This window comes from Prionailurus viverrinus, chromosome A3, assembly GCF_022837055.1.
Source record: "Prionailurus viverrinus isolate Anna chromosome A3, UM_Priviv_1.0, whole genome shotgun sequence".
In the NCBI taxonomy this organism is placed as follows: Eukaryota; Metazoa; Chordata; class Mammalia; order Carnivora; family Felidae; genus Prionailurus; species Prionailurus viverrinus.
This window is the reverse complement of record NC_062563.1, coordinates 60542597-60565867: the sequence shown is the minus strand read 5'-3', so window position 1 is coordinate 60565867 and position 23271 is coordinate 60542597. Positions and strand designations below refer to the sequence as shown.

General features: G+C 42.4%; 1 protein-coding gene across 8 annotated transcripts in view; it reads right to left on the bottom strand.

Annotated features, from left to right (window-relative positions):
• Nucleotides 1-23271, bottom strand: part of AFF3 (ALF transcription elongation factor 3) — a 572861-nt gene that overhangs the window by 76636 nt on the left and 472954 nt on the right. For 6 of the 8 annotated variants that reach the window (XM_047854476.1, XM_047854481.1, XM_047854474.1 and 3 more), the window contains one exon: nucleotides 19981-20021. In XM_047854476.1, coding sequence (XP_047710432.1) covers nucleotides 19981-20021 — 41 coding nt within the window. The remainder of the gene's footprint in view (nucleotides 1-19980; nucleotides 20022-23271) is intronic. The other 2 variants (XM_047854475.1, XM_047854480.1) reach the window with 1 other exon arrangement.

Below are 23271 nucleotides of genomic sequence, written 5' to 3'. Positions count from 1 at the left end.
CAATGAATAATAGGCAATATGGGGGACATACTTATACTACTAACGAATTATTCATTGTTCCTGTATTTTTATTTGCTAAACCTGGAAACCTTAGGTTTGTGATCTTTCTTATGCATCCAACATGAGAATGTATGGTACCAAGCACTAAGGAGATGCTCTTGGACCATCTGTAGATGACTTAAGAAATTTGCATGACACCTGGCAAACAGCACCACCATTAAGTAGTGTGCAGGGATTTCCTGCTTGAAAATTTGCTAAGTGTCTTCTGGGTTACTTGACAGGATCCTAGATGCAATGACATGTGAGAAGATTAACTGCAATTAATCACAGATCTGAAGTCTGGGGACCTGGGAATTCTCATTTGAGATTGCCAAAGCTATATTTTAAGAGCAGTGTAGGTGCACCTGGGTGGCTCAGTCAGTTAAGCGTCCCGACTCTTGGTTTTGGCTCAGGTCATGATCTCATGGTCCGTGAGATCAAGCTCTGTGTCACGCTCTGAACTGACAGCATGGAGCCTGCCTGGGATTCTCTCTCTCTCCTCCCCATCTCTTTCTGCCCCTCCCCTGCTCACGTGCTCCCTCTCTTAAAATAAATAAACATTAAAAAAAAAAAGAGCATTGTAATACAACAGACACTGTGATGGAGGAACTGTTAGAGGATAAAATAAAGGGGTAATCAAAATATCATGAATCTATTTCAAAGTCACAAAATTCAGGGTTAAAATATTGCCTTTAAAGCTTCTGAATAAGTTGAAAAGATGAAAAGTGAGCCTTATGTAAGCATTTTCTTAGTGTAACCAAACTTGTTTATATCTCCACGACTGCAACACCTACCAGCCAGTTGAGAATCCTAAAGTGGCCATGTGAAGAGATTAGAGTTTCTAGAAAAAGAAATATACCAGATTGCCTTCCAGGGCAGGTATAGAGAATGCCAACACTGAAGGATCTTTAGTGCATCCAGACTGGCCGAACTCCACCCATCCTAAGCTGTGTGTTGTTGTTTTTGGACAACAGAATATTGGAAGAATATTTTATTCAGCAGAGCAGGCTTGGCCATAATGTTGGGAGTCAATAGGACAGGCCGTCCTTGGGGTGTTTCACTGAAAGACGGTGGCATCTGCAAACCCAGAGTTCATGTTTGTTGTTGTTGCCAGTTTTATTCTCATAGCACATAAAAGGTAAAAATTTCCTCTGGAAAGCAAGTCTTTTCCTTTAGACTCTGTTATTTAGACCTTCCTACTGCACTAGATGCAGCTAACCCTTTTTGGAACAGGTAGTAGGATGGAGAGATAGATGAGGTTGACTACAGGTACCAAGTTTCACTCTAGACTCCTCCTTGGGGGCTGCCCATGGGGGCAAATGACCCAATCCCTGAGGAATGTGAGCATCAGGGAGGCAAGAGCTCATGAAAACTTGCATTTCCTTTAGCTCTGCTTCTACCAGGGTTTTAGCATTAAGATTTGCAACAGATAATCTTCAACAGAAAGTTCAGAGATAAAAATAACACTGGAAACGTGATGGGGATGCATTGCACGAAGCTTGAAAAGGGAGGAAGGTTAAGATAGCAATGTTAAATACTAACTAAAGTCATGGCAATTGTGTTAGAAAACAGAAAATAAATAGTCTACAATAGCTACTGAACACATATCATAGAATAAAGGGAAGACTTTATGACACCATTTTCACACTGCGCTCAGGAAGTTTATCAGCTGATGAAGGAGAAGAGGCCAGTGGAGGAAGGATCACCATCCTGGGGAGAATCGACGGGGACACTTTCACACAGCTGTTATACAGCTAAGGGGCTGTATCTAGGAGAAAAGACTGTCTTGGGCTCACCTCATGGAAGAGTCAACCTTTGAGAGGACATGGGGTTCTCAGTGCAGAGGGGCGGAGAAGGCCTATCAGAAGGAGGCAGCTACTAGCTAAGTCTGTTAGACCCAAGTGCTGTGGGCTGTTGCGAAGGCACAGTGAGGGTTCTAGCTCCTGGGAGTGAACTGCACATGGGATGCTCTCCCTCTGCCTGCCTAAGCCGTGGGACAAGCACTCTCGAAATTGCAAGAAGCCTTTCTTTTGCAGAGAACCCCAGCCCCAAGACAATGAAAGCAGTAAGCTGGACTCCCCTGCACTGGTGGCCCAGTGCTTCTGAGAACTGCTACCTATCAAAGCACCCAACCCAAACAAATGTCCTTCAAACTTCGCCCTGTCTGCCTGCTGACAGGTTGACTCCTCCATAAGAAGAGCTTTCTATTTTACAGTCAGAAATAAAAGGCTTACACTGAAAATGTTTCCTTGAGTAACACTGACTGACAAGAATTCAAAATTAGTTATAATCAGGGTGGCCATATAATTTATGTTCTGAACCAGGACACTTTAATTTAAAAAAATTGTGTGAAAATACACATAACATAAATCTTAATCATTTTTAAGCATACTGTTTGGTAGCATTAAGTATATCACATTGTTCTGATACCATTACCACCATTCATCTCCAAAACTCTTTTCATCTTACAAAACTGAAACTCTATACTATTTTCTAAAGTTTATTTATTTATTTATTTTGAGAGAGAGAGAGAGAGAGAGCAGAGAGAGAGAGAGAGAGAGAAAAAATTCCAAGCAGGCTCCGCAGCGCAGAGCCCAATGTGGGGCTCAAACGCATGAACGCTGAGATCATGACCTGAGTCAAAATCAAGAGTCAGATGCTTAACCGACTGAGCCACCCAGGCATGCCTGAAACTCTATCCCCTTTAAATACTAATTTTCCATTCCTCCCTCCTCTCAGCCTCTGGCAACCATCCTACTTTCTGTCTGAATTTGATTACTCTAGATAACCCACATGAGTGGAATTACACAGTATTTATCTTTTTGGAGCTGGCTTATGTCACTTAGCATAAATGTCCTCAAAATATATTATACAGCACGTCAGAATCTCCTTCCTTTTTAATTCTGAATATACCCCAGTGTAGGTATATTTTGTTTATCCTTTCATCCATCTATGAGTTGTTTCCATTTCTTGGCTATTGTGAACAGTGATGCCATGAATATGGGTGTGCAAATATCTCTTTGAGACTGTGCTTTGGATTCTTTGAAATAATATCCCAAAATGGAATTACTGAATCACATGGTAATTCTATTTTTAATTTTCTTAAGCACTGTATTTTTTTCTATAGTGGCTATACCATTATAGCATTCTCACCAACAGTGCATGAGGGTTCCATTCCCCAAATCTTTGCCAACACTTATTATTTTTTGTTATTTTATTATTTATTTATTTATTTTTGATAGTAGCCATCTTAGTGGGTGTGATGTGATATCTTATTGTGGTTTAAAACAGGACACTTTTGGGGCGCCTGGGTGGCGCAGTCGGTTAAGTGTCCGACTTCAGCCAGGTCACGATCTCGCGGTCCGTGAGTTCGAGCCCCGCGTCGGGCTCTGGGCTGATGGCTCAGAGCCTGGAGCCTGTTTCCGATTCTGTGTCTCCCTCTCTCTCTGCCCCTCCCCCGTTCATGCTCTGTCTCTGTCCCAAAAATAAATAAACGTTGAAAAAAAAAAAATTTTTAAAACAGGACACTTTTAAGAGTGAAGGAGGCACCAGCTGTAATTATAATGGGGCCCAGGCAATCACTGGGATGTATAATCACTGCAGCTATAATCAGCCTGGGGAGTCACACGGGGAACATTGCTTCTATGGCTTCAGATCTATTGGCACAGAAGCCAGAATGCAAGTCTTTGTTGAAGAATGGCACAACAGTCTTCTGAGGGGACTCAGTTCCTGCCTGTCTGTAATCTACCCAGCTACCTATCTGCTTGCATTCCCCGAGTTTTTCACTAATGTAAAGGTGGAATACAATTTTGCAGACTATCTCCAGGTAGCCAAGGTGGTGGCGACAGTTTTGGAAGCTCAAGGAGGCTCTGTGGAGCCAGGATTTTAAATACGTTGGGGGTCTCATGTAAATAAAATAATTTTGAATTAAAATAGTCACTTCAGTAATTGCTTTTATATAATATTTACTACGATTGCTGTTGTATAACTTATTTCATTAATTACTGTTGGAGAAAAGTTGCCAGCCACCCTTAGGTTGCAGGTAAAGGGTTAAGTGTAATGGACAGAATGTGGTGTTTTACTTTACCCTTCATTACTCATCAAGGGTAGAAGCTATTCAAGTTCTTTCCTCCCTCCTTCCCTCTCTCTCTCCCTTCCTTCCTTCCTTCCTTCCTTGTATCTGTTGCACTAAAAACCTACACTATTTGTAATAAGTTTTTTGTTTTCCATAGGTCTTTTGCAAAAAAAAAATAATCCCATAAGGCCTGATGAATGTTTCAAGGTAAATAGAGCAAGCATCACCATCTCCACTTAACAGACGAGAAAAAAGACTCAAAGAAATAAAGTCAGTTAGCAAGTATTAAGGCCATGCATCAGGCACTACACGAGGTACCCAGATTTGACAGGCATAAGACGGAGGTTGTCTTCCATGGGGAGGCAGGAAATTAAGCAGTTCATTACAACAGTGGTGAGTGTCACCAAGAGACAAGTGGAGGGTGCTATGGGAAGATGGCAAAGGGAGGAAGGTCTAATGGGGTAAAGGATGTTAAAGCTGTGACCTGGTATGGGCAGGAGCAAGCCAGGCAACTTGGAGGGGAGGAGGGGAGAGGGGAAACTGTTCCAGGCAGAAGAAACAGAGTGTGTGCAGGTGCGGGAGAAGTACAATTTCTGTATTTGGAGTCACAGGGTGAGCTTGTGACAGAGCCAGGGCTTGACGGGGACAGGAGGGGTCATGTTGGTTGAACCCTTACTGTTCCGGACCTTCTGATATTCAGAGAGTCTGTGTGGTATCCACCACCCCAGAGCTTCACCTCACCTGAGGAAAACTGAGGATAACTGATGACTAGCGCCCAGAGGAACAACATATGGGTCGGGTTCACATTTAAAAACTGATGGGATACAGAACTGCTATAGAGCTGTGGGCAAAATATTTGGCCTTCATTTAGAAATGTTAATGAATAGCTAACATTTCTTCAGCCAGATGGAAGGAAAAAAAATCTTGAAGAAATATAAGTCTTAGCAAATAATATTGGCTTGACTCTCCTTTCCTCACCATATAAATCTAGGCACCACTACAGCACTTTTCAGGGGTTTTTGGGTCATCTGTTTTAAGGGCAGAACACAGAAGGAGGGCTGAAATCCTCAGAACTACTTTCTTGGAGAGAGCAGGAGCAGATGAGGTATGTTCTACCAAGTCAGACCCCAGTGGAAACCTTCAGGGATGCAGCAGGTTCATTCCTGTTTTATGCTCAAATGTGGCACAGACTGCTCCCTCTGATTAAATGTGACTATGTTTTGATGCACTGACAAAGGCAAGGGCAAGAGCAGCCCTTGGTCTGGCGTGCAGCGCTCGAGCCTGTGCTGTGAATGTAAGCTTGTGGCAGGTGGGATTTTGTCCTTTTTAAGGACGTGCAACGGGGGTGGGGCAAGGGTGAGGCCCTTGGGGCAATCAGGGCACTGTGCCTTGGTCACTAGCTCAGTGTGCCAGGCCGTTACCTGCACATGGCCACATTGCCACCTGAAAACCTGGACTCTCGCCAGCTGTAGCCCTCCCTCAACCTTGGGCAAGTGACTCCATCATTCATTCTAGGTGTCAGTTTCCCCACATGTAAAATGGGGACAATGGTGCCTACCCAGAGTGCTGCCATGGAGATGAAATGGGACAATGACATTAAGCCCTAGCACAGGGACCGCTGCAGCAGGCATGTCACTCCAAGAGGAAGGAAGGTAACATGATGGCCTGATGACCATATGCCTTTGTCAAGGAGGGGTGGGTTATCACTCAACTTTGTGTTCATCTTCCAGCAATAGCAAAGGCCCACACCTACTGTCATTTTAGAATTACACTAAATAGTGGGGCATCTCTGTGGCTCAGTCAGATAAGCATTCCACTACAGCTCAGGTCATGATCTCCCAGCTCCTGAGTTTGAACCCTGCGTCAGCCTCTGTGCTGACAGCTTCAGAGCCTGGAGCCTGCTTTAGATTCTGTGTCTCCCTCTTTTTCTCCCCCTCCCCCACTCGTGTTCTTTCTGTCTCTCAAAAAATAAATAAACATTAAAAAATTAAAAAAAATTACATTAAATAGCTTAGTGGCTGGGGCAATGAATCAAAGAAAATATGGACCTCGTTCACATATTTCCTCAGCAAACTAATAAATGTCTTTAATTCTCTGTGCTTGGGTAGCATTCATGCCTTCAGACACATCATTTTCCTTCTTCCCTCCCAGCACCAGGATCTGCTAGCTGAATAGGGGTTACTGTCTCCAGTGTTAGATGAGGAATCATGGCCTAAAGTGGCCTTCTGACTCATTGGCTGTGAACAGGGTAAATGGGGCCACAGGGAAGCCCCTGGGGAGCTGCTGGGCTTACATACTCTTGGGCTGTGCTAGCTTCATGGAAGTCCTGTCCAATTAGCTGGATCAGGACCAGTAAGCAGGCAGAACTGGTTTGTGAAATGGAAAAGGGGCCATGGACTTTCCCTTCATAACCCTGATTTGATTTCAATATTTTGACCTAACTGACCTACAATTAAATAATAAGCACTGACAACTGAATACTGACTCTCAGAATGCGAGGAGCAATGGGTAGAGGGCAGCATGAAGACTCAGTTTCAAGGCCATGGAGAATTAGAGAGAGAGGAGGCACGGCTGGGGATATGGCTCAGAATTCAGCAGCTCTGATGGCTGTGAGAGTAACAGGGTGCAGATGGCCAGGCTGTAATGCTGGCTGTCAAGGGCAGAGGTGGGTGCTGCACTCTTGGGGACATCAGGAGGATATGGTGTGGCAGCGGGCCTGCCGGTCACTTGCCCGGGAGCCAGAACAGGGAAAGGAATTGGATGAAATCGGGAAAGGTCAGGCTGCTCCAGTTGATGGGGAGCACATTAACCTTTCAACAGCAGCAGGGGAGCTCATCAGGCTCCAAAACACAGTCATTAAAGGCCAGCCAAGCAGCTCAGCCAATGCTGGCCCATGGCTGCGTCCGGGAGGGCAGTCAGAGGAGTGGGTCATGGGGAGGCCGACTGGGGAGTGGAGGAGAGGAGAGGAGAGGAGGGGCAGGCCTGGTGCCCAGAGTGAGCAGCTGGAGGGGCAGCTCTTTCCAGCTGGCTCTTCGAGTCCAGAGTGAAAAGGCTGGGGTGGGACTGCCTGGGAGGGAATGTACTGGGGGATGGGGATGGGTGGGAGGTGTTGGCCTGAAAGGCTCTTAAAGCAGAGAAGGAAGCCTCCAGGCCTTTAGCTAATTTTCTCCACTAAAAGGAGATTTAACAAAACAAAAAACAATGGTGGTACCATAGTGTAAATAAACTTCCATTAAAAGCGGCTAAGTAGTTTGGTTTTAAACAAAACAAAACAACCCCCCCCCTCCCCAATCTATCTATTGGCTTTAGAACTATCCACCCACCACAAATGTTTCTCCAGCTGGCCCTCCACTTATTAAGGGCACAGACATGAGTGATAGATCTAAAGACAGTGGCATCAGAGTGCTAAGAAATATACATGTGTATGAAAATGTACTTCATCTTTTTGTATCTTTTTTTCCCCCTGTAAGATACGTTACTTGTTGCTCTTGGGTTTCTTTTATGTTCAGTTCAGGGTCGCAGATCTGAGTCAGTGAGAATGGTGAACACACAGGTGAAATGTAAAAAGGTGGGGGGTGACTATAGATTGTATCTTCCTGTGTAATCAGTTTAAACATTTTAAAAGAACTGACTGGGGCGTCTGGGTGGCTCAGTCGGTTAAGCGTCCGACTTCAGCTCAAGTTACGATCTCGCGGTCCATGAGTTTGAGCCCCGCGTCGGGCTCTGGGCTGATGGCTCAGAGCCTGGAGCCTGTTTCCGATTCTGTGTCTCCCTCTCTCTCTGCCCCTCCCCCGTTCATGCTCTGTCTCTCTCTGTCTCAAAAATAAATAAACGTTAAAAAAAATTTTTTTAAAAAAGAACTGACTGACCGCTAATTAATAAAGCATCAATATATTCAGTGTAGGACAGCAAGTGCTTAATCGAAACTAGTCATTCAAGAAGGTACAGGTGTAATTTTATTTCAGAAATATATATTTTTAAAAAGTAGACAGAAAGCAAAAACAAACTGCTGGGACTATACAAAAATAAAAAGGTTTTGCACAGCAAACCATCATCAAAACTAAAAGGTAACCTACTGAATGGGAGAAGATATTTGCAAATGACATATCTGACAAAGGGTTAATATCCAAAATATATAGGGAATGTATACAACTCAATAGCAAAAATCCCCAAATAATCTGATTAAAAAATAGGCAGAAGACCTGAATAGACATTTTTTTTCCCAAAGAAGACACACAAAGGGCCAACCGACACATGAAAAGATGCTCAATATCACTAACCATCAGGGGAATGCAAGTCAAAACCACAATGAGATATCACCCCACACCTGTCAGAATGGTTAGAATCAAAAAGACAAGAAATTATAAGTGTTGGCAAGGATGTGGAGAAAGAACAACCCTGTGCACTGTTGGTGAAAATGTAAATTGGTGCAGCCCCTGTGGAAAACAGCATGGAAGGTTCTAAAAAAATTAAAAATAGAGATAATATATGACCCAACAGTTTCAATACTGGGTATTTACCTGAAGAACACAAAGGCTAATTAGAAAAGCTATATGCACCCCTATGTTTACTGCAGTATCATTTAAAATAGCTAAGATATGGAAGCAATGTAAGTGTTCATCAACGGATGGATAAAGAAGATGTGCTATGTGTACACACTGAAATACTACTCAGCCATAAAAAAGAATGAGATCTTGCCATTTGTAACAACATGGATGGACCTGGAAGCTATTATGGTAGGCGAAATAAGACAGAAAAAAGATGAATATCATATGATTTCATTTACAGGTGGGATCTAAAAAATAAAACAAATGAATAAACAAACAAAAAGCAGAATCAGACTTACAAATACAGAGAACAAACTGGCAGTTAGCAGAGAGGAGGAAGTTAGGGAGATGGGCAAAATGGGTGAAGGGGAGTGCGAGGTCCAGGCTTCCAGGTATGGAATGAATAAGTCATAGAGATGAAAACTACGACTTTGGGAATATAGTCAATGGTACCGTAATAGCGTTGTAGGGTGACAGACGGTAGCTACCCTCGTGGTGAGTATAGCATAACGAATAGATTTGTCGAGTAAGTCACTATGTTGGACGTCTGAAACTAATGTAACATTGCACATCAACTGTACTTCAGTTAAAAAAGGAAAAGAGTAGACAAGAGTGACAAATATTGAAAACTATGCTAATTATGTAAGAGTTTTATTTCTTTTAATGCTAAGCTTGAGATGTCTTATATACTGGATATATAAATAACTTTTCTGGATGTATCAAAAATTAAATTAACAAGCATACATTATACCATCGACCTTCGCCTAGAAGTGAAAGCGATATCATGGTTCAAAGGAGTAGGACATAGTGACAAAGACTTTAGTAAAATAATTTAGAGTTCTGTTATTTAAATATTTCACCTTCAGTAGTTTTATCAATGTAGTCTGAGAAAATGGGTCCAGAAGAGGGGAACACAGTATGGATGGTAATGGGTCAAAGTTGGTAATTTAAAGTATGGTAGTAATAAGTTACAACATGCCTTCTAAGGGGTGTCTGGTTCCTTCTGACCCCTTCCCCAGGGGCTTGTTAACTCAGGTGGTGTGAACAATTAACTCTGCTCTTCCGTAATCACAAATCCTTTCCTGGCTGTAGGAGCAGAGGGTCAGACCGTAGGGTCTCCTCACCCCAGGGGACCAGGCTCACCTTTGAGAGGCCTTCTCCACAAGCAGAGAAGGAAGGAAGGAAGGAAGGAAGGAAGGAAGGAAGGAAGGAAGAACGGAAGGAGGGAACGAAGGAAAGAATCTCCAGGCAAGAACTCCAGCACCTCAATCCTGGGACAGAGAGAACTACTCCCCACTAGAGACATGTGAGAAAGGGGACCATCTGAAGAGCTTGGAATATTAGTGTGTACATTCATTTTTTTCTTTTTTAATTGTGGTAAAATACACATATCACATAAAATTTATCATTTTAACCATTTTCAAGAGTACAATTCAGTGGCATTAACTACATTCACATCATTGTGTGGCTGAGAGCACTATCAGTCATTTTTAAAGAGGACATACCCTCCTAAGAATGCCGCATGTGTTCCTACAGGCTCATGGCAATTATGGGCAGTGATAAAACGGGTTAAAACACACTTTGGCCCAGAGGCCCCTCCTGTGGCATCTTCTTTGCCCAGACATCCAGCAGCGGGTCCATACTAACCCTCAGGTGTCCCAAAACCCACTAGACCATTTGAAAGGGCAATTAGTGGCTTCATACAATTCATTGTTTATTTACTCAAAAGACTATAACAGTTTCTTCCAGGCTGCTCTGTTCTATTGTGTAAAATACAAGTTTGGGACCTTTTAAAATGTGTGTTATTTACCTGATAGAACTCAATGGCTTCTCTGGAGCCATTCAGTCTTATTGTGGAAATTAGTACTAGGGGGGCTTTTTAAAAGCTGAATTTTAGACCTGACAGCCTGCATTTGCTCACATTGTTAACGCAGTCAATTGAGCTAACAGCCACCAAAGGGCAGTAGGGGACACTTACATGGCCTCCCCAGAAGAAGCAGTAAGGCCAAGGGGGCCCACTTTTGTGAATACGTATGGGTACCGTTGGGTCCTGTTAGAGAGGAGAGTGCTGGCTCAGGGACTTGGCATTTTTTTCTCCCTTCACACGGTTCCCCTGAACAGAGCTTATCAGGGATCCATCCCCATGGTATCTAAGAATCACTGTTTGCTTTTGAAATAAAGATTACTTACTTTGAAATATTACATGAGACCAATTCTTTGGAGATATGCCGAAAAAGGTGTCAGGAAATGGCCCAGATAGCCTTTTCTACAGGAATCAAGTAGGAAGATGATGTGGAAGAGACTTGGCTGGAGCCTCTTTGAAGGCATGTGTGAGCCTCATCTAGGACCGATGGACCCACAAGTTGGCTTTTAGGGGAGAACAGGCTAGGTTAGGATAGATTATAAAATAGGGATGGTATAAGCCACAGTCCGGCATAGTTCTTGGGATTTCTTGGTACCTATTTTCCTACAATGTCAATGTAAGAACATGACCCACACTATTAGCTATTCAGGGTTTCATATATTAAGTCCATAATGTAATATTTTCCTCCCCTGGTTTTTAAGTATCTTGGTAGGACTTAAATCAGAGAATATCTCATGGTATCTTGATGAATGACTCTTCTCAGTGATGCAGTAATTACTACCATATGAATAGAATAATAGATATTTTTTCTATTTATCACCTCATTTAATCTGGACATAAACCTAACAAGGAGGGCATTACTATCATCTTGTTTATGCAACTGAGAAAGTTCAGACGCAGATGGGTAAACACTTAGCCCAAAGAAAATTCTAGTCCAAGTTCAAGGATTCAAAATCCCATCCTTGCTTCATGATGAGGGGAGGTTAGGGAGAGCTGGGCCAGAGGTTTGGTATTTTTTCCCTTTTTATCATGAGAGCAGAGATAAGAGGCATAATTTGAATTCCTGGTCTTTATTGTTTGAAAGGCACTGAGTAAGTCTCACTGAGCAGTCATTTTGTATAAAGTACTACCTAGTATTTAAGATGGGGATCCTGTTCTCCAGTCAGTTATTGAGACCAGACATAAATACATAAGGTGAGCAGAGGACAGAAGCAGGACTGTGTCCACAATTATATGAGGTGCTGATGGAATAGGTGTGTGAGAGCCAGGTAAGGGGGTTATTCAGGGTTTCCATAGAAGATGAAGCTTGAGCTCACATTTGAAGGAAGCACTGTGTAGCAAAAGGCGAGCCTCACCCCTCTGCATCAGTGGCTGTCTACAGTTGGCTTTCACAAGCCTTTCCCTTTAGAAGCCTACACCCCAGCAGAATGAAGGGCCTGCAGCTCCCTGTTCACCCCCACAGGCTTGGTTGCTCAGACCAAAGCCATTCTTTCTACAGAGAAGGCCGGTCCTTCCCTTTCCGCTCCTGGGTCATCTGAAGCTACCATCCTTTACATATACTTCAAATCCCTCCTCCCTGCTCCCCTCCTCTGTGCTCTGAGAGTACTTCAGTGCTTTAACTGCACCCCTCCAGTAAAGTTATTTCTTTATAAATTGATGGGGGGCGAGGGTGATTACTGAAGCAGCTAAGAGCATCATCCACCAGAGTCAGACAGACCACTCTGGGGCTTTATGTCCATAAGACTTTGGGTAAGTTATGTGTCTCTGGTCACCCAGATTCACTAGGATTTTATGGAGAGTATTTGGGAAATGAAATGAAATAAAACTTCATTGAAAATATCATCTCTTTAGGACCCTTATGTTGAATCCTTCCTTCCTAGCTGAGAGGCTTGTTGTGAGGAGTAAATGAAGTGATGCGTATGAAATGCTGAGTGCAGCACCTCCACATGACTGCTGTGCTAATAAGACCTATGGTCACGTATGCACATGCTGACATTTAATATACATAGTAGTTACACATATGCCTAAGTTTCTTCTATCACATTGTAAACTCCCGGAGAGTGGGATGCACAGGTAATAAATTTCGGTATCTTCCATATAGACCAGCACAATGCCTTACCCATTATAGGGGCTCAGTAGTGTAAATATCCTACAAAACAATGCAGGAAAAAAAGGAGCCTGCATCATTGGTGGAGAGAATATGAGAGAGCATTGTAAGTTGTGGCAGCAGTATGAATCACAGAAATGAGGAGCGAGGAGGGGAGACAGGGAAGGGCCAGAGGTCATCTGGCCTAACCCCCTCTCCATGCAGGAAACCTCTCCATGGCATCATAGAGTTCTCCATTGGTTACTGAGTCCTAATTTAATTCCACTCTAATTGCACTGGATGATTTTAATCTTTTGAAGTGTTTTTCAAGTGTTAATTTTAATTTCAGTTAGTGAACAGTGTAATATTAGTTTCAGGTGTGCAATACAGTGATTCAACAAGTCCATACATCACCCTGTGCTCATCACAAGTGCCCTCCTTAATCCCCATCACCTGTTTCACCCATCCCTCCACCCCTCCCCCTTCTGGTAACCATCAATTTGTTCTCTATAATTAAGAGTCTGTTTCTTGCTTTGTTTCCCTCTCTCTTTTTCCCTTTGCTTATTTTGTTTCTTAAACTCCACATATGAGTGAAATCATATGGTTTTTGTCCTTCTCTGATTGATGTATTTCACTTAGTATAATACTCTCTGGCTCCATCCATGTTGTAGCAAATGACAAGATTTCATTCTTTTCTTTTTATGGCTGAATAATATTTCATTATATATAAGTCTCACATCTTTATCCATTCATCAGTTTCTTGGCTACTTTTGGACTGATTTTTAAAAAACGATTCCATTTTTTCCCCTTCTTTACCTGTGTGGCAGTTAATAGTGTTTCTCAATTCTATAGCATCTTATAGGCACAGACATCTGCTCTAAGCCCTTAGTGGTGAGCCCCTGACCACCAACCTCTATCTCCTGGATGGTCTGCTGCAGTGGCACACAGCAAGTTTCAGAAAAGTATTTTCTGTTTTCTTTTTTCTTTTCTTTTTCTTTTTTAAAATTGACATCCAAATTAGTTAGCATATAGTGAATCAATGATTTCAGGAGTAGATTCCTTAATGCCCCTTACCCATTTAGAAAAGTATTTTCTATTTTCAGCCCAAAGTTGCCATCATTTAACCACAAAACATTGGTCCTAGCTTATTCATTTATTTGCTCATTGTTTTCTTTCATTTATCAAGTGACTTACTGTGTTTCCTAATTGCTAGGAATTATGCTAGGTGCTAGGGATAAAAAGATAATCAAGCCAGAAATGTTAGGATTATTATAACTATTAGCAGAAACAAAGTGTTAGTACAGACTGAGTAAACTAGTTGTTAGAATGTAAAACATGGCACAAGCCACCAGTCTCTGACCCCTTCCAAGCTTGCTTTGTTGCTGTGTGATGGAGGACGAGAAAATCACACTCACTGGGAGTCATAGGACCTGGAGTTTAGTCCCAGCTCTGCTACTTGCTACCTTGTGACCCTGGATGAGTCCCATCACCTATCTCAGGCTCAGTTTTCTTACCTGTAAAATGGGTCCTTCCTATCTCACGGGGTTGTTGTGAGAGCCACAAAATGAGACAATGTGATAGTGCTTCTAAACTCTAAAGCTCTTTTAAAAAGTTTTTAATTTACACGGTACACCAAAGAGACTTCATTATAACTAAGGAGTCTTTTGCATTGGAGAGACTGCTGTGGGTCTCAAGGGCAGGGCTGATAGATACTGTCTAGCATGCCACATTAGCATCTTTAAAGTTGGAAATTTAAAGCTTTCTTAAAAAGTTCTGCATCGCCCTCTTTTTGGACCCTTTCAGAAGAGACCAACTGTTAGTAGTGCATGGCAACTTGACTCTCCTCTCAGGACATCACGGACATTATGTAAAATGTTACCCAGAAAGTTGTGCTTCTGTGCTGGTGGCCATCCCCAACATGCTCCCTTTGCTTGGCTGAAGTTGGTCCACTTGGCAAGGTGTCAGGAAGATGAAGCTGAATGCACGCCGCGCCCCCCCCCCCCCCCCCCCACAGTCTGATGCCCACCTGGTGCTCCTCACCTTGCGTTGGGGCCATTTCCAGTCCTGTCTTTGGATGAACACCAGCCCCACGTGGAAGTAAAACCCCTTCATTTTGGTCTAATTCTCATTTACTTAATTCCATTACATTCTCCCTAATGGGAAGTAGAGATTTTAGGGGTGTGATTCATGTGAATGAGCTGTATGAGGCCTTTCTTTTTGCATAGCCAGCAACCCCCTGGATGGTAAAGCCCTGAGCATAGGGGCATGGCCGTTTCTCCTCACCACTGCACCCCTGCCTGCCCCAGCTCTGCGCCTGGCTGAACATGCGGGATGCGCTCAATAAATGCTTGTGGCGTAAGTGAATCAATCAATGGCAGTTGTTTGGATTTCAATATAAATGGATCTTGGACCTGAGATATTGCCAGATGGGCAGACAGGTTACAGTCTGGTGATGCATCTCCACGGCTATAAAAATGTAGCCATTTCTGGAGTCGCACGCTGACATTTCAGAAGATGATTATATGCACAATTTAACCACACGGCCACTTGTGCCCTCCAAGTGCCATCGCTTCAACAACTGTTTTCATGTTGGCTTTCTTGCTGCTCATTCCTTTTTTTTTTTCTTTTAGTCAAGCACAGTTTTTTTTTCCCAGCTTCTCTTATTTCCAGCTGAATGTGATTTATTCATATGAAATTATGCTCCATTTTTATAAAACCCAAGTTACTGCAAATGATGCTTGAGGTTTCACAGAAAATATTAATTCCTGATCTGCTGCTATAAAGCATCCCTGCTCGTTCTGCAGCAGCCCTGTCGCTCTGAGACAGATGGAAGCAGTCCAAGGGTATGATTAACTTCTTAGCCCTGGCAATTTCCTAGTGCTCCTCTTGCCCTAGATTTCAAGATTGACCTCCAGCTTCTCTGCAAATGCACAGTTGCTCAGCTTGATAAATCACACGAATCCCGTTTTTGATCACAGTTATCTACTATTTACTACTTATGAAGGGAAGTTAATCATATTCCAAGGCACTTCATATGCGGCACACATACCCTTCCTTCTCTGAACAGCACTTTGCATATTTTCCACATTACTGGCGATGTGGCAGCTTTCACAGTGCGGCGAGTCAACACCAAAGACACACCTTTATAAATGAGCCTCGTGCCCATTTATCCTGATTCTCCTCTGCCTCTCTCTACCCTATCCAGTACAATAATCCATAAGGAGAAAAAAAACACTTGGGAGGCACATCATAAGGAGTGAATAAGTAAGAAGGAGAGTGTCCCTTTATAGATTGAAGTTTTCTTGTAAGTGGCTTGTTTCACCTTGTTGAGGATTTTGCCACCTCTTCCTGCCTTGGTCTCTTGGTTTTTTCACTATTTGGGGAATCGGTAAGCCTCTGGTAGGCCAGATGACTTTCAAAGGCATAAAACGGATGAAAAGTTCCACAGTCAGCAGTAGGAAAGAACAAAAAGATGTGCCATTCTACCCTCACACAACCCTTCCTCTCACTGCAGGGTGCCACAAGTTAGCTGGGCTGAGGCCCAAATTTGCCTTGCCAGTGTGAACCAGTCTTGATGCTCTGGCTATTTGGGATGAACTATAAATTAAACCCGTTGTTCAAGCAAGACCAAACAAGGCCACCTCTTTGGAGGTGACCGCAGAAGATTTTTAAATTTAGAGAATGGAAATACTATAGTTTTAATTTATTGAGGTTGTGTACTGATTACTTAGGACTCACTGAACTTGAAAGCACAGTCTTAAGTGTCAAATATTGGATTTCTGCTAGAATGCCTATTTAAACCAGGAAACTGGAGAAATGAAAAGATAGACAAGATTGGCCTTCAGAAGACATCTGGATACTGTCATCTCAGACACCCCACAGGGACAAAGTTTCTGCTTGCCATTAGAAAGGAAAGGGAAATGCCAACCCTTTCCCTTATAACTAGTCTCATCAGGTCAGGTCTCAAAAGGCCTGGATGCAGGTTTTCTCCTGGGGAAGCAGAGAACAGCCGTTGGCTTCCTTCATTATACACTCACATCCCCCAATGACCCCACGTCAAGTAAACCCCTAGGTCATCATCAAGTGTATATCTTGAAACAAAATGGCTCTACTCCTGGATCAGACGTCTTGTGTTCACCAGGTACTCAAGGTGGTTGTAAGGCTAAATGGAAGAGAAAGGGGCCACATATGAACTAACTATCGGGACATGAGACAAGAAGTCTGTGGTGGCACAGCCCAAGCCAACATGGGCTTTTTTATCCAACTGCAGAATTACAGAACACAGGAAGCACCTTGTGGGGTCTCACAAGTGTTGTCATTTTCTAGGACAAAAATGAAAGTGCTTGTTCATCGTTATGGAGTTTTATTTATTCATTTTTTAAAGTTTATTTATTTATTTTGAGAGAGAGAGAACAGGGGAGGGGCAGAGACAGAGGGACAGAGAATCCCAAGCAGCTTCTGTGCTATTAGTGCAGGGCCTAACATGGGGCTTGATATTATCATCCTGAGATCATGACCTGAACCAAAATCAAGAGTTGGATGCTTGGGGCACCTGGGTGACTCAGTCAGTTCAGTGTCCAACTTTGGATCAGGTCATGATCTTGCGTTCCTGGGTTCAAGCCCTGCGTTGGGCTCTGTGCTGATACCTCAGAGCCTGGAGCCTGCTTCTGATTCTGTCTGTCTGTCTCTCTCTCTCTCTCTCTCTCTCTCTCTCTCTCTGCCCCTCCTATGCTCATGCTCTGTCTCTCAAAAAATAAAACAAAACATTAAAAAAAAAAGAGTCAGATGCTTAACTGAGCCACCCAGGTACCCCATCGCTATGGAATTTTATATCAAGAAGTGACAACAGGCTGGAAAAAAATTGTTTAGTAAAACAGATGAGTTTTTGTAAATAGATTAATACCAGGCTCTAAGTAGTCAGGGATATTGGGGTTAGATCTCCACCTTGGGAAGGTCATGATTTGGGGGGAATCTTTACTCAATTCTATTCCTACCCTGAGGTGGATCCTCTGACAGACAGAATATTAGGCAAGACACGCAGGAGTATGTCCCAGAATCATATTCATTATTTTCTAGAAAATACTGGTTTATTCAACAGAATAAGTAATGTGCTAGAAAATGACATATTACCTGGTAAGTTAACATTCCCTAATTTAAGAAAATAGAAAATATAAATCCAATTAACTCAGTAGGTATTTTAAGTTCTTATTTTAAAAAGGATTTAAAATTGTATCTCTAAATGATTACACATACCTTTCACATCTATTACTCGTGTGGCCCCAAATTAGTGGAAAACATAGAATAGAGAAAGCACAGAGAAGGTAGCTTTACACGACTGCATTGTTAGAATGGCAAAGTCAACTCATTACTTTAAAATGAGCCGAATTCCCCCAATTTTGAACAGAAAAAAATGTTAGATTTAAGGGGGTAATGCTTTATTATATTTAAAGATGGAAAATTCAAAAGAAGAGAAATTATAATGGGAACCTGTTTCTCTGTTTCCAGGGAATGAGCTTTTTTTTTTTTTTTTTCTTTTCCTCACAGTATTCTGATCTTACCGGTTACAGAATCAACAGAGGCTAAGATGCTAACTTACCGGTTGACTAACTATTGGGTTTGATGAGGGGTTTTAGAATATCAGAAGAAAGTCAAGGGGGAATAGTGTTGTTATCATTAAAATCCATGTACATTTTCTATCCAAGACAGAGTCACGTATCTTTTGGGAAGCAGTCTTAGAATGTATCAATTCTAGTTTCTGATGACTTATCTTTGTATTTGCAGCCATGTCTTCAAAGGAATTCAATTATTTTCCTAAAATAGGTTTTGATTCATTCTACCAAAGTTCATAGTGATGTTTTGTGCCTATATATGTAGCTTTATTGAAATACAGTTTATATACCATAATGTTCATGCATTTAAAAAAACGCAGTTTGATGGTTTTCAGTATAGTTACAGGGTTGTGAAACCATCACCATAATCTAATTTTATAACATTGTCAGTACCCCTCCAAAAAAATCTAACCATGGCAATAACATTATCTTGTAATCTGAGGGCTTTTGCTTGCTTATCAGTGCATTTTGTTGAAGGAAGCTCTTACTTAATAAGTCAAAGGGGAAAAAAAGAAGTATGTAGAGGAAAGGAATTAATGTGTCAGATTTTAAATGTTTTGATCCAGAGTCTCGTACCAATAGACTCCGAAGCAGTACAGTTTATCAGCTTTTGTGAAAATCCCAGGAGCAATTGTAGACGATCCTGTGGCAGCCACTCTTACAGCACACAGGCTTGTGTGGTTGTCATGGGGAAGGCTTTTCAAATGAAATAAAAATACTCACGCTCAGCCTGCCACCATAGAGGAAATGCTTTTCACCCATGTGCACAGATAATTTGCCTCAGTGACAGGTTTTACCTTGGAGAAGCAGTGAACTGAGCTAGTTGACACAGTCAATTATTATTCATTCCACACACACACACAAAGAAAAAAAAAAGAAAAAGAAAAAGAAAGAAAGAAAAAAAGAACTGAGAAGGAAGGGGAAGGTGGTGACAGTTACCTAGCTAATGCTAAGGTGCCCACCAGCCAGCCAGGGTAACATCTCCTTCAGCTGGCTCTAACACCGTAAGAGCCTGACTTGTGGAGAGAAACTGGGGCTTCATCTTCGCCTCCTGACAGTTCTTGAAGAGACACACATACACACACCGCAACCTCAGTAAATGAAAGCTTAAAAACCAATCAAAACAAAAAGGGCATGGTCCATCCCTGAAAGTAACTTTATATATCCCTGTTCAGCTATCTTTATAAAGCCTTTCTGGCAGAGCACGATGTGAAATACAGCTTAAGTGTGTTTACTGATTAGGTTTATATATCTCATGCAATAACACAAGTCCAAAAACACAAGCCAAAGTGTGGAGGGAAAAGTCAGGCTCTCAGGACCATGAACTGGGTTATGTGCACGAAGTATTTCATGAGAGGATTTCATCAAAAGACAGACAGCTCTTGTGAAATGATATGGAAAAAGTCTGAAGAAAACATCTCAAAACGAATGAAGTACTTATTGCTGAAAAATGAGCTTAGATCGCAACCAATTCCAAAGTTCTGAATTTACTGCATCATTCAGGTCTTTCCCTCTAAGTTTCTTGTCTCCTGTTTCATTGCACAACAAGGGATTCTTCATACTTTCTATGAAATACAACAAGGCGATTTTTGCAGTAATAAACTCCACACATGCATGACAAATCCAAGCATGCAAAATGTTTAACATCCCAGTTCACAGACACTTTAGGGACAAAATCCGATTATGAATTATATGCCACAATAAATAGGGCTCAATGTTTCATAAAGCAATTTATAGTTCATAAAAATGACAAAATGTACCTGTCAGACAGAGCGTGGAGAGCAGTTCTCTGGGCTGCCTGCTGGAAGGAAGGGCAGAGATGTTTATTTAATATTCTGACTTTAAATTATGTACTCAATCAACACTTTTAAAAAACCTGTGTCACACACGTTTTTGCCATGTGGCCAACTATTAAACTACTAGCAACATAGTAGAGACCCATCATGTTATGAAATGGACGCTCCTCAGAGTTAACTGAAGCCCACAGCGCACACCTGCCACCAGGGGGCGAGAACGGGGAGGCATGGAGTTCTAGGTGAGGTTAGACTAGTCTCTAGAGACCCGGAGAGACTCAGACCTATTTCATTTTTACACTCTGAAATCACCTTTACCATTGCTTTACTCTACTTTCCTCTAAGAAAAAAATCTGTTTTGTTTCCTGTAGCTTCTTCCTCAATGAAAGTGTAGTTAAAATAATTTTTTAATTTATTTTTGAGAGAGAGAGAGAGAGAGAGAGAGAGAGAGAGAGAGCACACTCACGCACATGAGTGGGAGAGGTGCAGACAGAAAGGAGGACAGGATCCAAGGCGGGCTCTGCACTGACAGCAGAGAGCCCAACGTGGGGCTCAAACCCACGAGCTGTGAGATCAACACCTGAGCTGAGTTTGGAACACTTAACCAACTGTGCCACCCAGGTGCCCCGAAAGTATAATTTTTTACTCAGTTTTTAGATTTACTGAAAAAGTCAGTACAATTGGAAATTGGAACACTGGTTGGAAGAGTCAGAGTATTAGGAGATTACTGATTTGTTTTAGGCATAGTAATGATATTGTGGTGATTTTTAAAAGTGTCTTTTAGAGATCCATTTTGAAATATGGATACAATTATATATTGTTGGGATTTGTTTTAAAACAGTACAGTTGGAAGGAAGGGAGAATGGATGGGCATTTATAAATGAGACATGATGGCCTTGGGTTGGTAACTGTGGAAGCTAGGTGATGAGCACACTGGGGGATTAGTATATTATTCTGTACATCTTTGTATGTTTTTGAAACTTTCCATAACAAAAACTAAGAGAAAAAGGCTGCCATTTCTCCATCAGATTCTCTCATGCTTGTAATCACTTTCTTTTCGTCTGGCTATTCTAAATTTTTGTACATTGGCTTTCTATCACTTAGCACTCTGAGGCTTCAGAAGGCCAAGGTCATACTCTGTTCTCTGTCTCAGAAGTTATAATTGGGAGGGGATCAAAGCATGGCCTCTTAGACCAAGGCTCACTCAGGGTGTACTAGAAAATAAAGAGTGCATACAGTTCATTTTCACCATGTATGCTACATATGTCAAGTTTATTAATTACCAGGGACACCAAAACGTTTCCCATGTTATTCCTCTTTCCATTTAGACAACAGACTAAATAGAATCTTCAGATTAGAAAAAAAATCTGACACATTAGTATCATCATCCCTATTACAGAAATGAACTACACCCTCGGTAGTAGCTGCATGTCCCTGGATCAGTCAGTCTAACACTTACTGAATTCCTACTGTGTAGAAACTATTATACTGGCCTCCCGGAGGGACAAAAACAAAAGCAGAATAAGTAGTCATCATCTTAGGGAAGCTCAATCCCTAGGTAGGAAGTCACTCGGGGGTCCAGGGATGACTTGAGGACACTTAGGAAATAAAATGCAAATGAAAAGGTTAAGGTAGGACAGCATCAGGAAGGTGCCCATTTGAGGGACAGCTAATGGCTGGTGGATCAGCAGCTCCTCAAACAGTGCCTGGAACTGTTAGCAAGTGCTCAGTAAATATCTGCTGAGTAGATGTTAAATGAATGACTCAATCAGGGAATCCTTTTCACTGAAATTTAAGCAGAACTTTATTTATTTATTAAAAAAAATTGTTTTACATTTGTTTATTTTTGACAGAGCACTAGTGGGGGAGGGGCAGAGAGAGAGAGAGAGAGAGAGAGAGAGAGAGAGAGAGAGAGAATGAATACAAAGCAGGCTCCAGGCTCTGAGTTGTCAGCACAGAGCCTGATGCGGGGCTTGAACTCACAAACTGTGAGATCATGACCTGAGACGAAGTCGGACGCTCAACCGACTGAACCACCCAGGTGCTCCAGAACTTTATTTTTTTTTTAGTTTATTTATTTTGAGAGAGAGAGAGAGAAAGAGAAAGAGGGAGAGAGAGAGAGAGAGCAAGAGAGAGCAAGCAGGGGAGGGACAGAGAGAGAGGGAGATAGAGAATCCAAGTAGGCTCGCTCTGTCAGCATGGAAGTCTGAAGTGGGGCTCGATCCCATGAACTGTGAGATCACGGCTGAGCCAAAATCAAGAGTCAGATGCTTAACTGACTGAGCCACCCAGGTGCCCTTGAGCAGAACTTTAAAGACAAGGAGGGATGTGGGCAGGGAGAAGATGTGTTGGTCATACTGGAGTAGGAGGTAGAGCAAAGGCCTGTCCAAGCCTCTAGCAGTGGTTCTCAACCAGGACACCCCTTACTCCCAACCCCAGAAGTGTCTGGAATCAAGCAGGGGAGTTTCTTTGTATTATATTCATGAGGGGGATTACTACAGGCATTTAGTGCCTGGGGTCGGGGGTGCTAAAACCTTTTAAAGATCAGGAAGTTCACTTATACGGTGAGGAAATGTCCCCTTAAAATGACAAGGGTATCTCTACAGAGAAACACTGTAGCAAAGTAGGAATGAAAGTCAGATTTGAAATAAGTGACACAGGGAACATTAGCCTCTGGGCCTGGCAAAAGGAACTGAAAATAAATGAGTAAGAGGAACTTAGATAATTCCCACAAATGACATAACCACATTGATTTAAGAAAAAAAAAACATAAGGTCTGTGAAACTGGGAATTGAAAGTCTTATATTCCAGGAGAGGTTTTGCTATTCATTTATATGGCAACCTTGAGTCTGGCCCTCAACCTATGTCTGTTTCCAAACTGCCCTCTCCTTCTCTGAAGGGAATGATGAGGGAGCCAGTCAGTCACTGTCCAGGCTACTGAGGACAGTCTAAGGGGTTATTGCCTCCCCCTTCTCCCCTGGATTCCAGCAAATTAGGGCCCAAATGTCCTGGCATTCCAGTGTCACATAATCAGTCAAGAGAGAAAAGAAGAATATCTGCACAGCTTGTCTTGGCGAGGACAACTGAGGGAGTAGAAAGAGGCATGGGGAAAGAGGTGAGAAGCCTGAGGAAGACTTGGAGCCCAGAAGCCCCCTCTGATACCTCAGAGGACAGGTATTTCCTTCTCTCATGCTCCTTTCTTGGTGCTCCCCCAGAGGGCCAGCCCAGGAGCATGCCCACAAAAAGCACCCAGCAGGT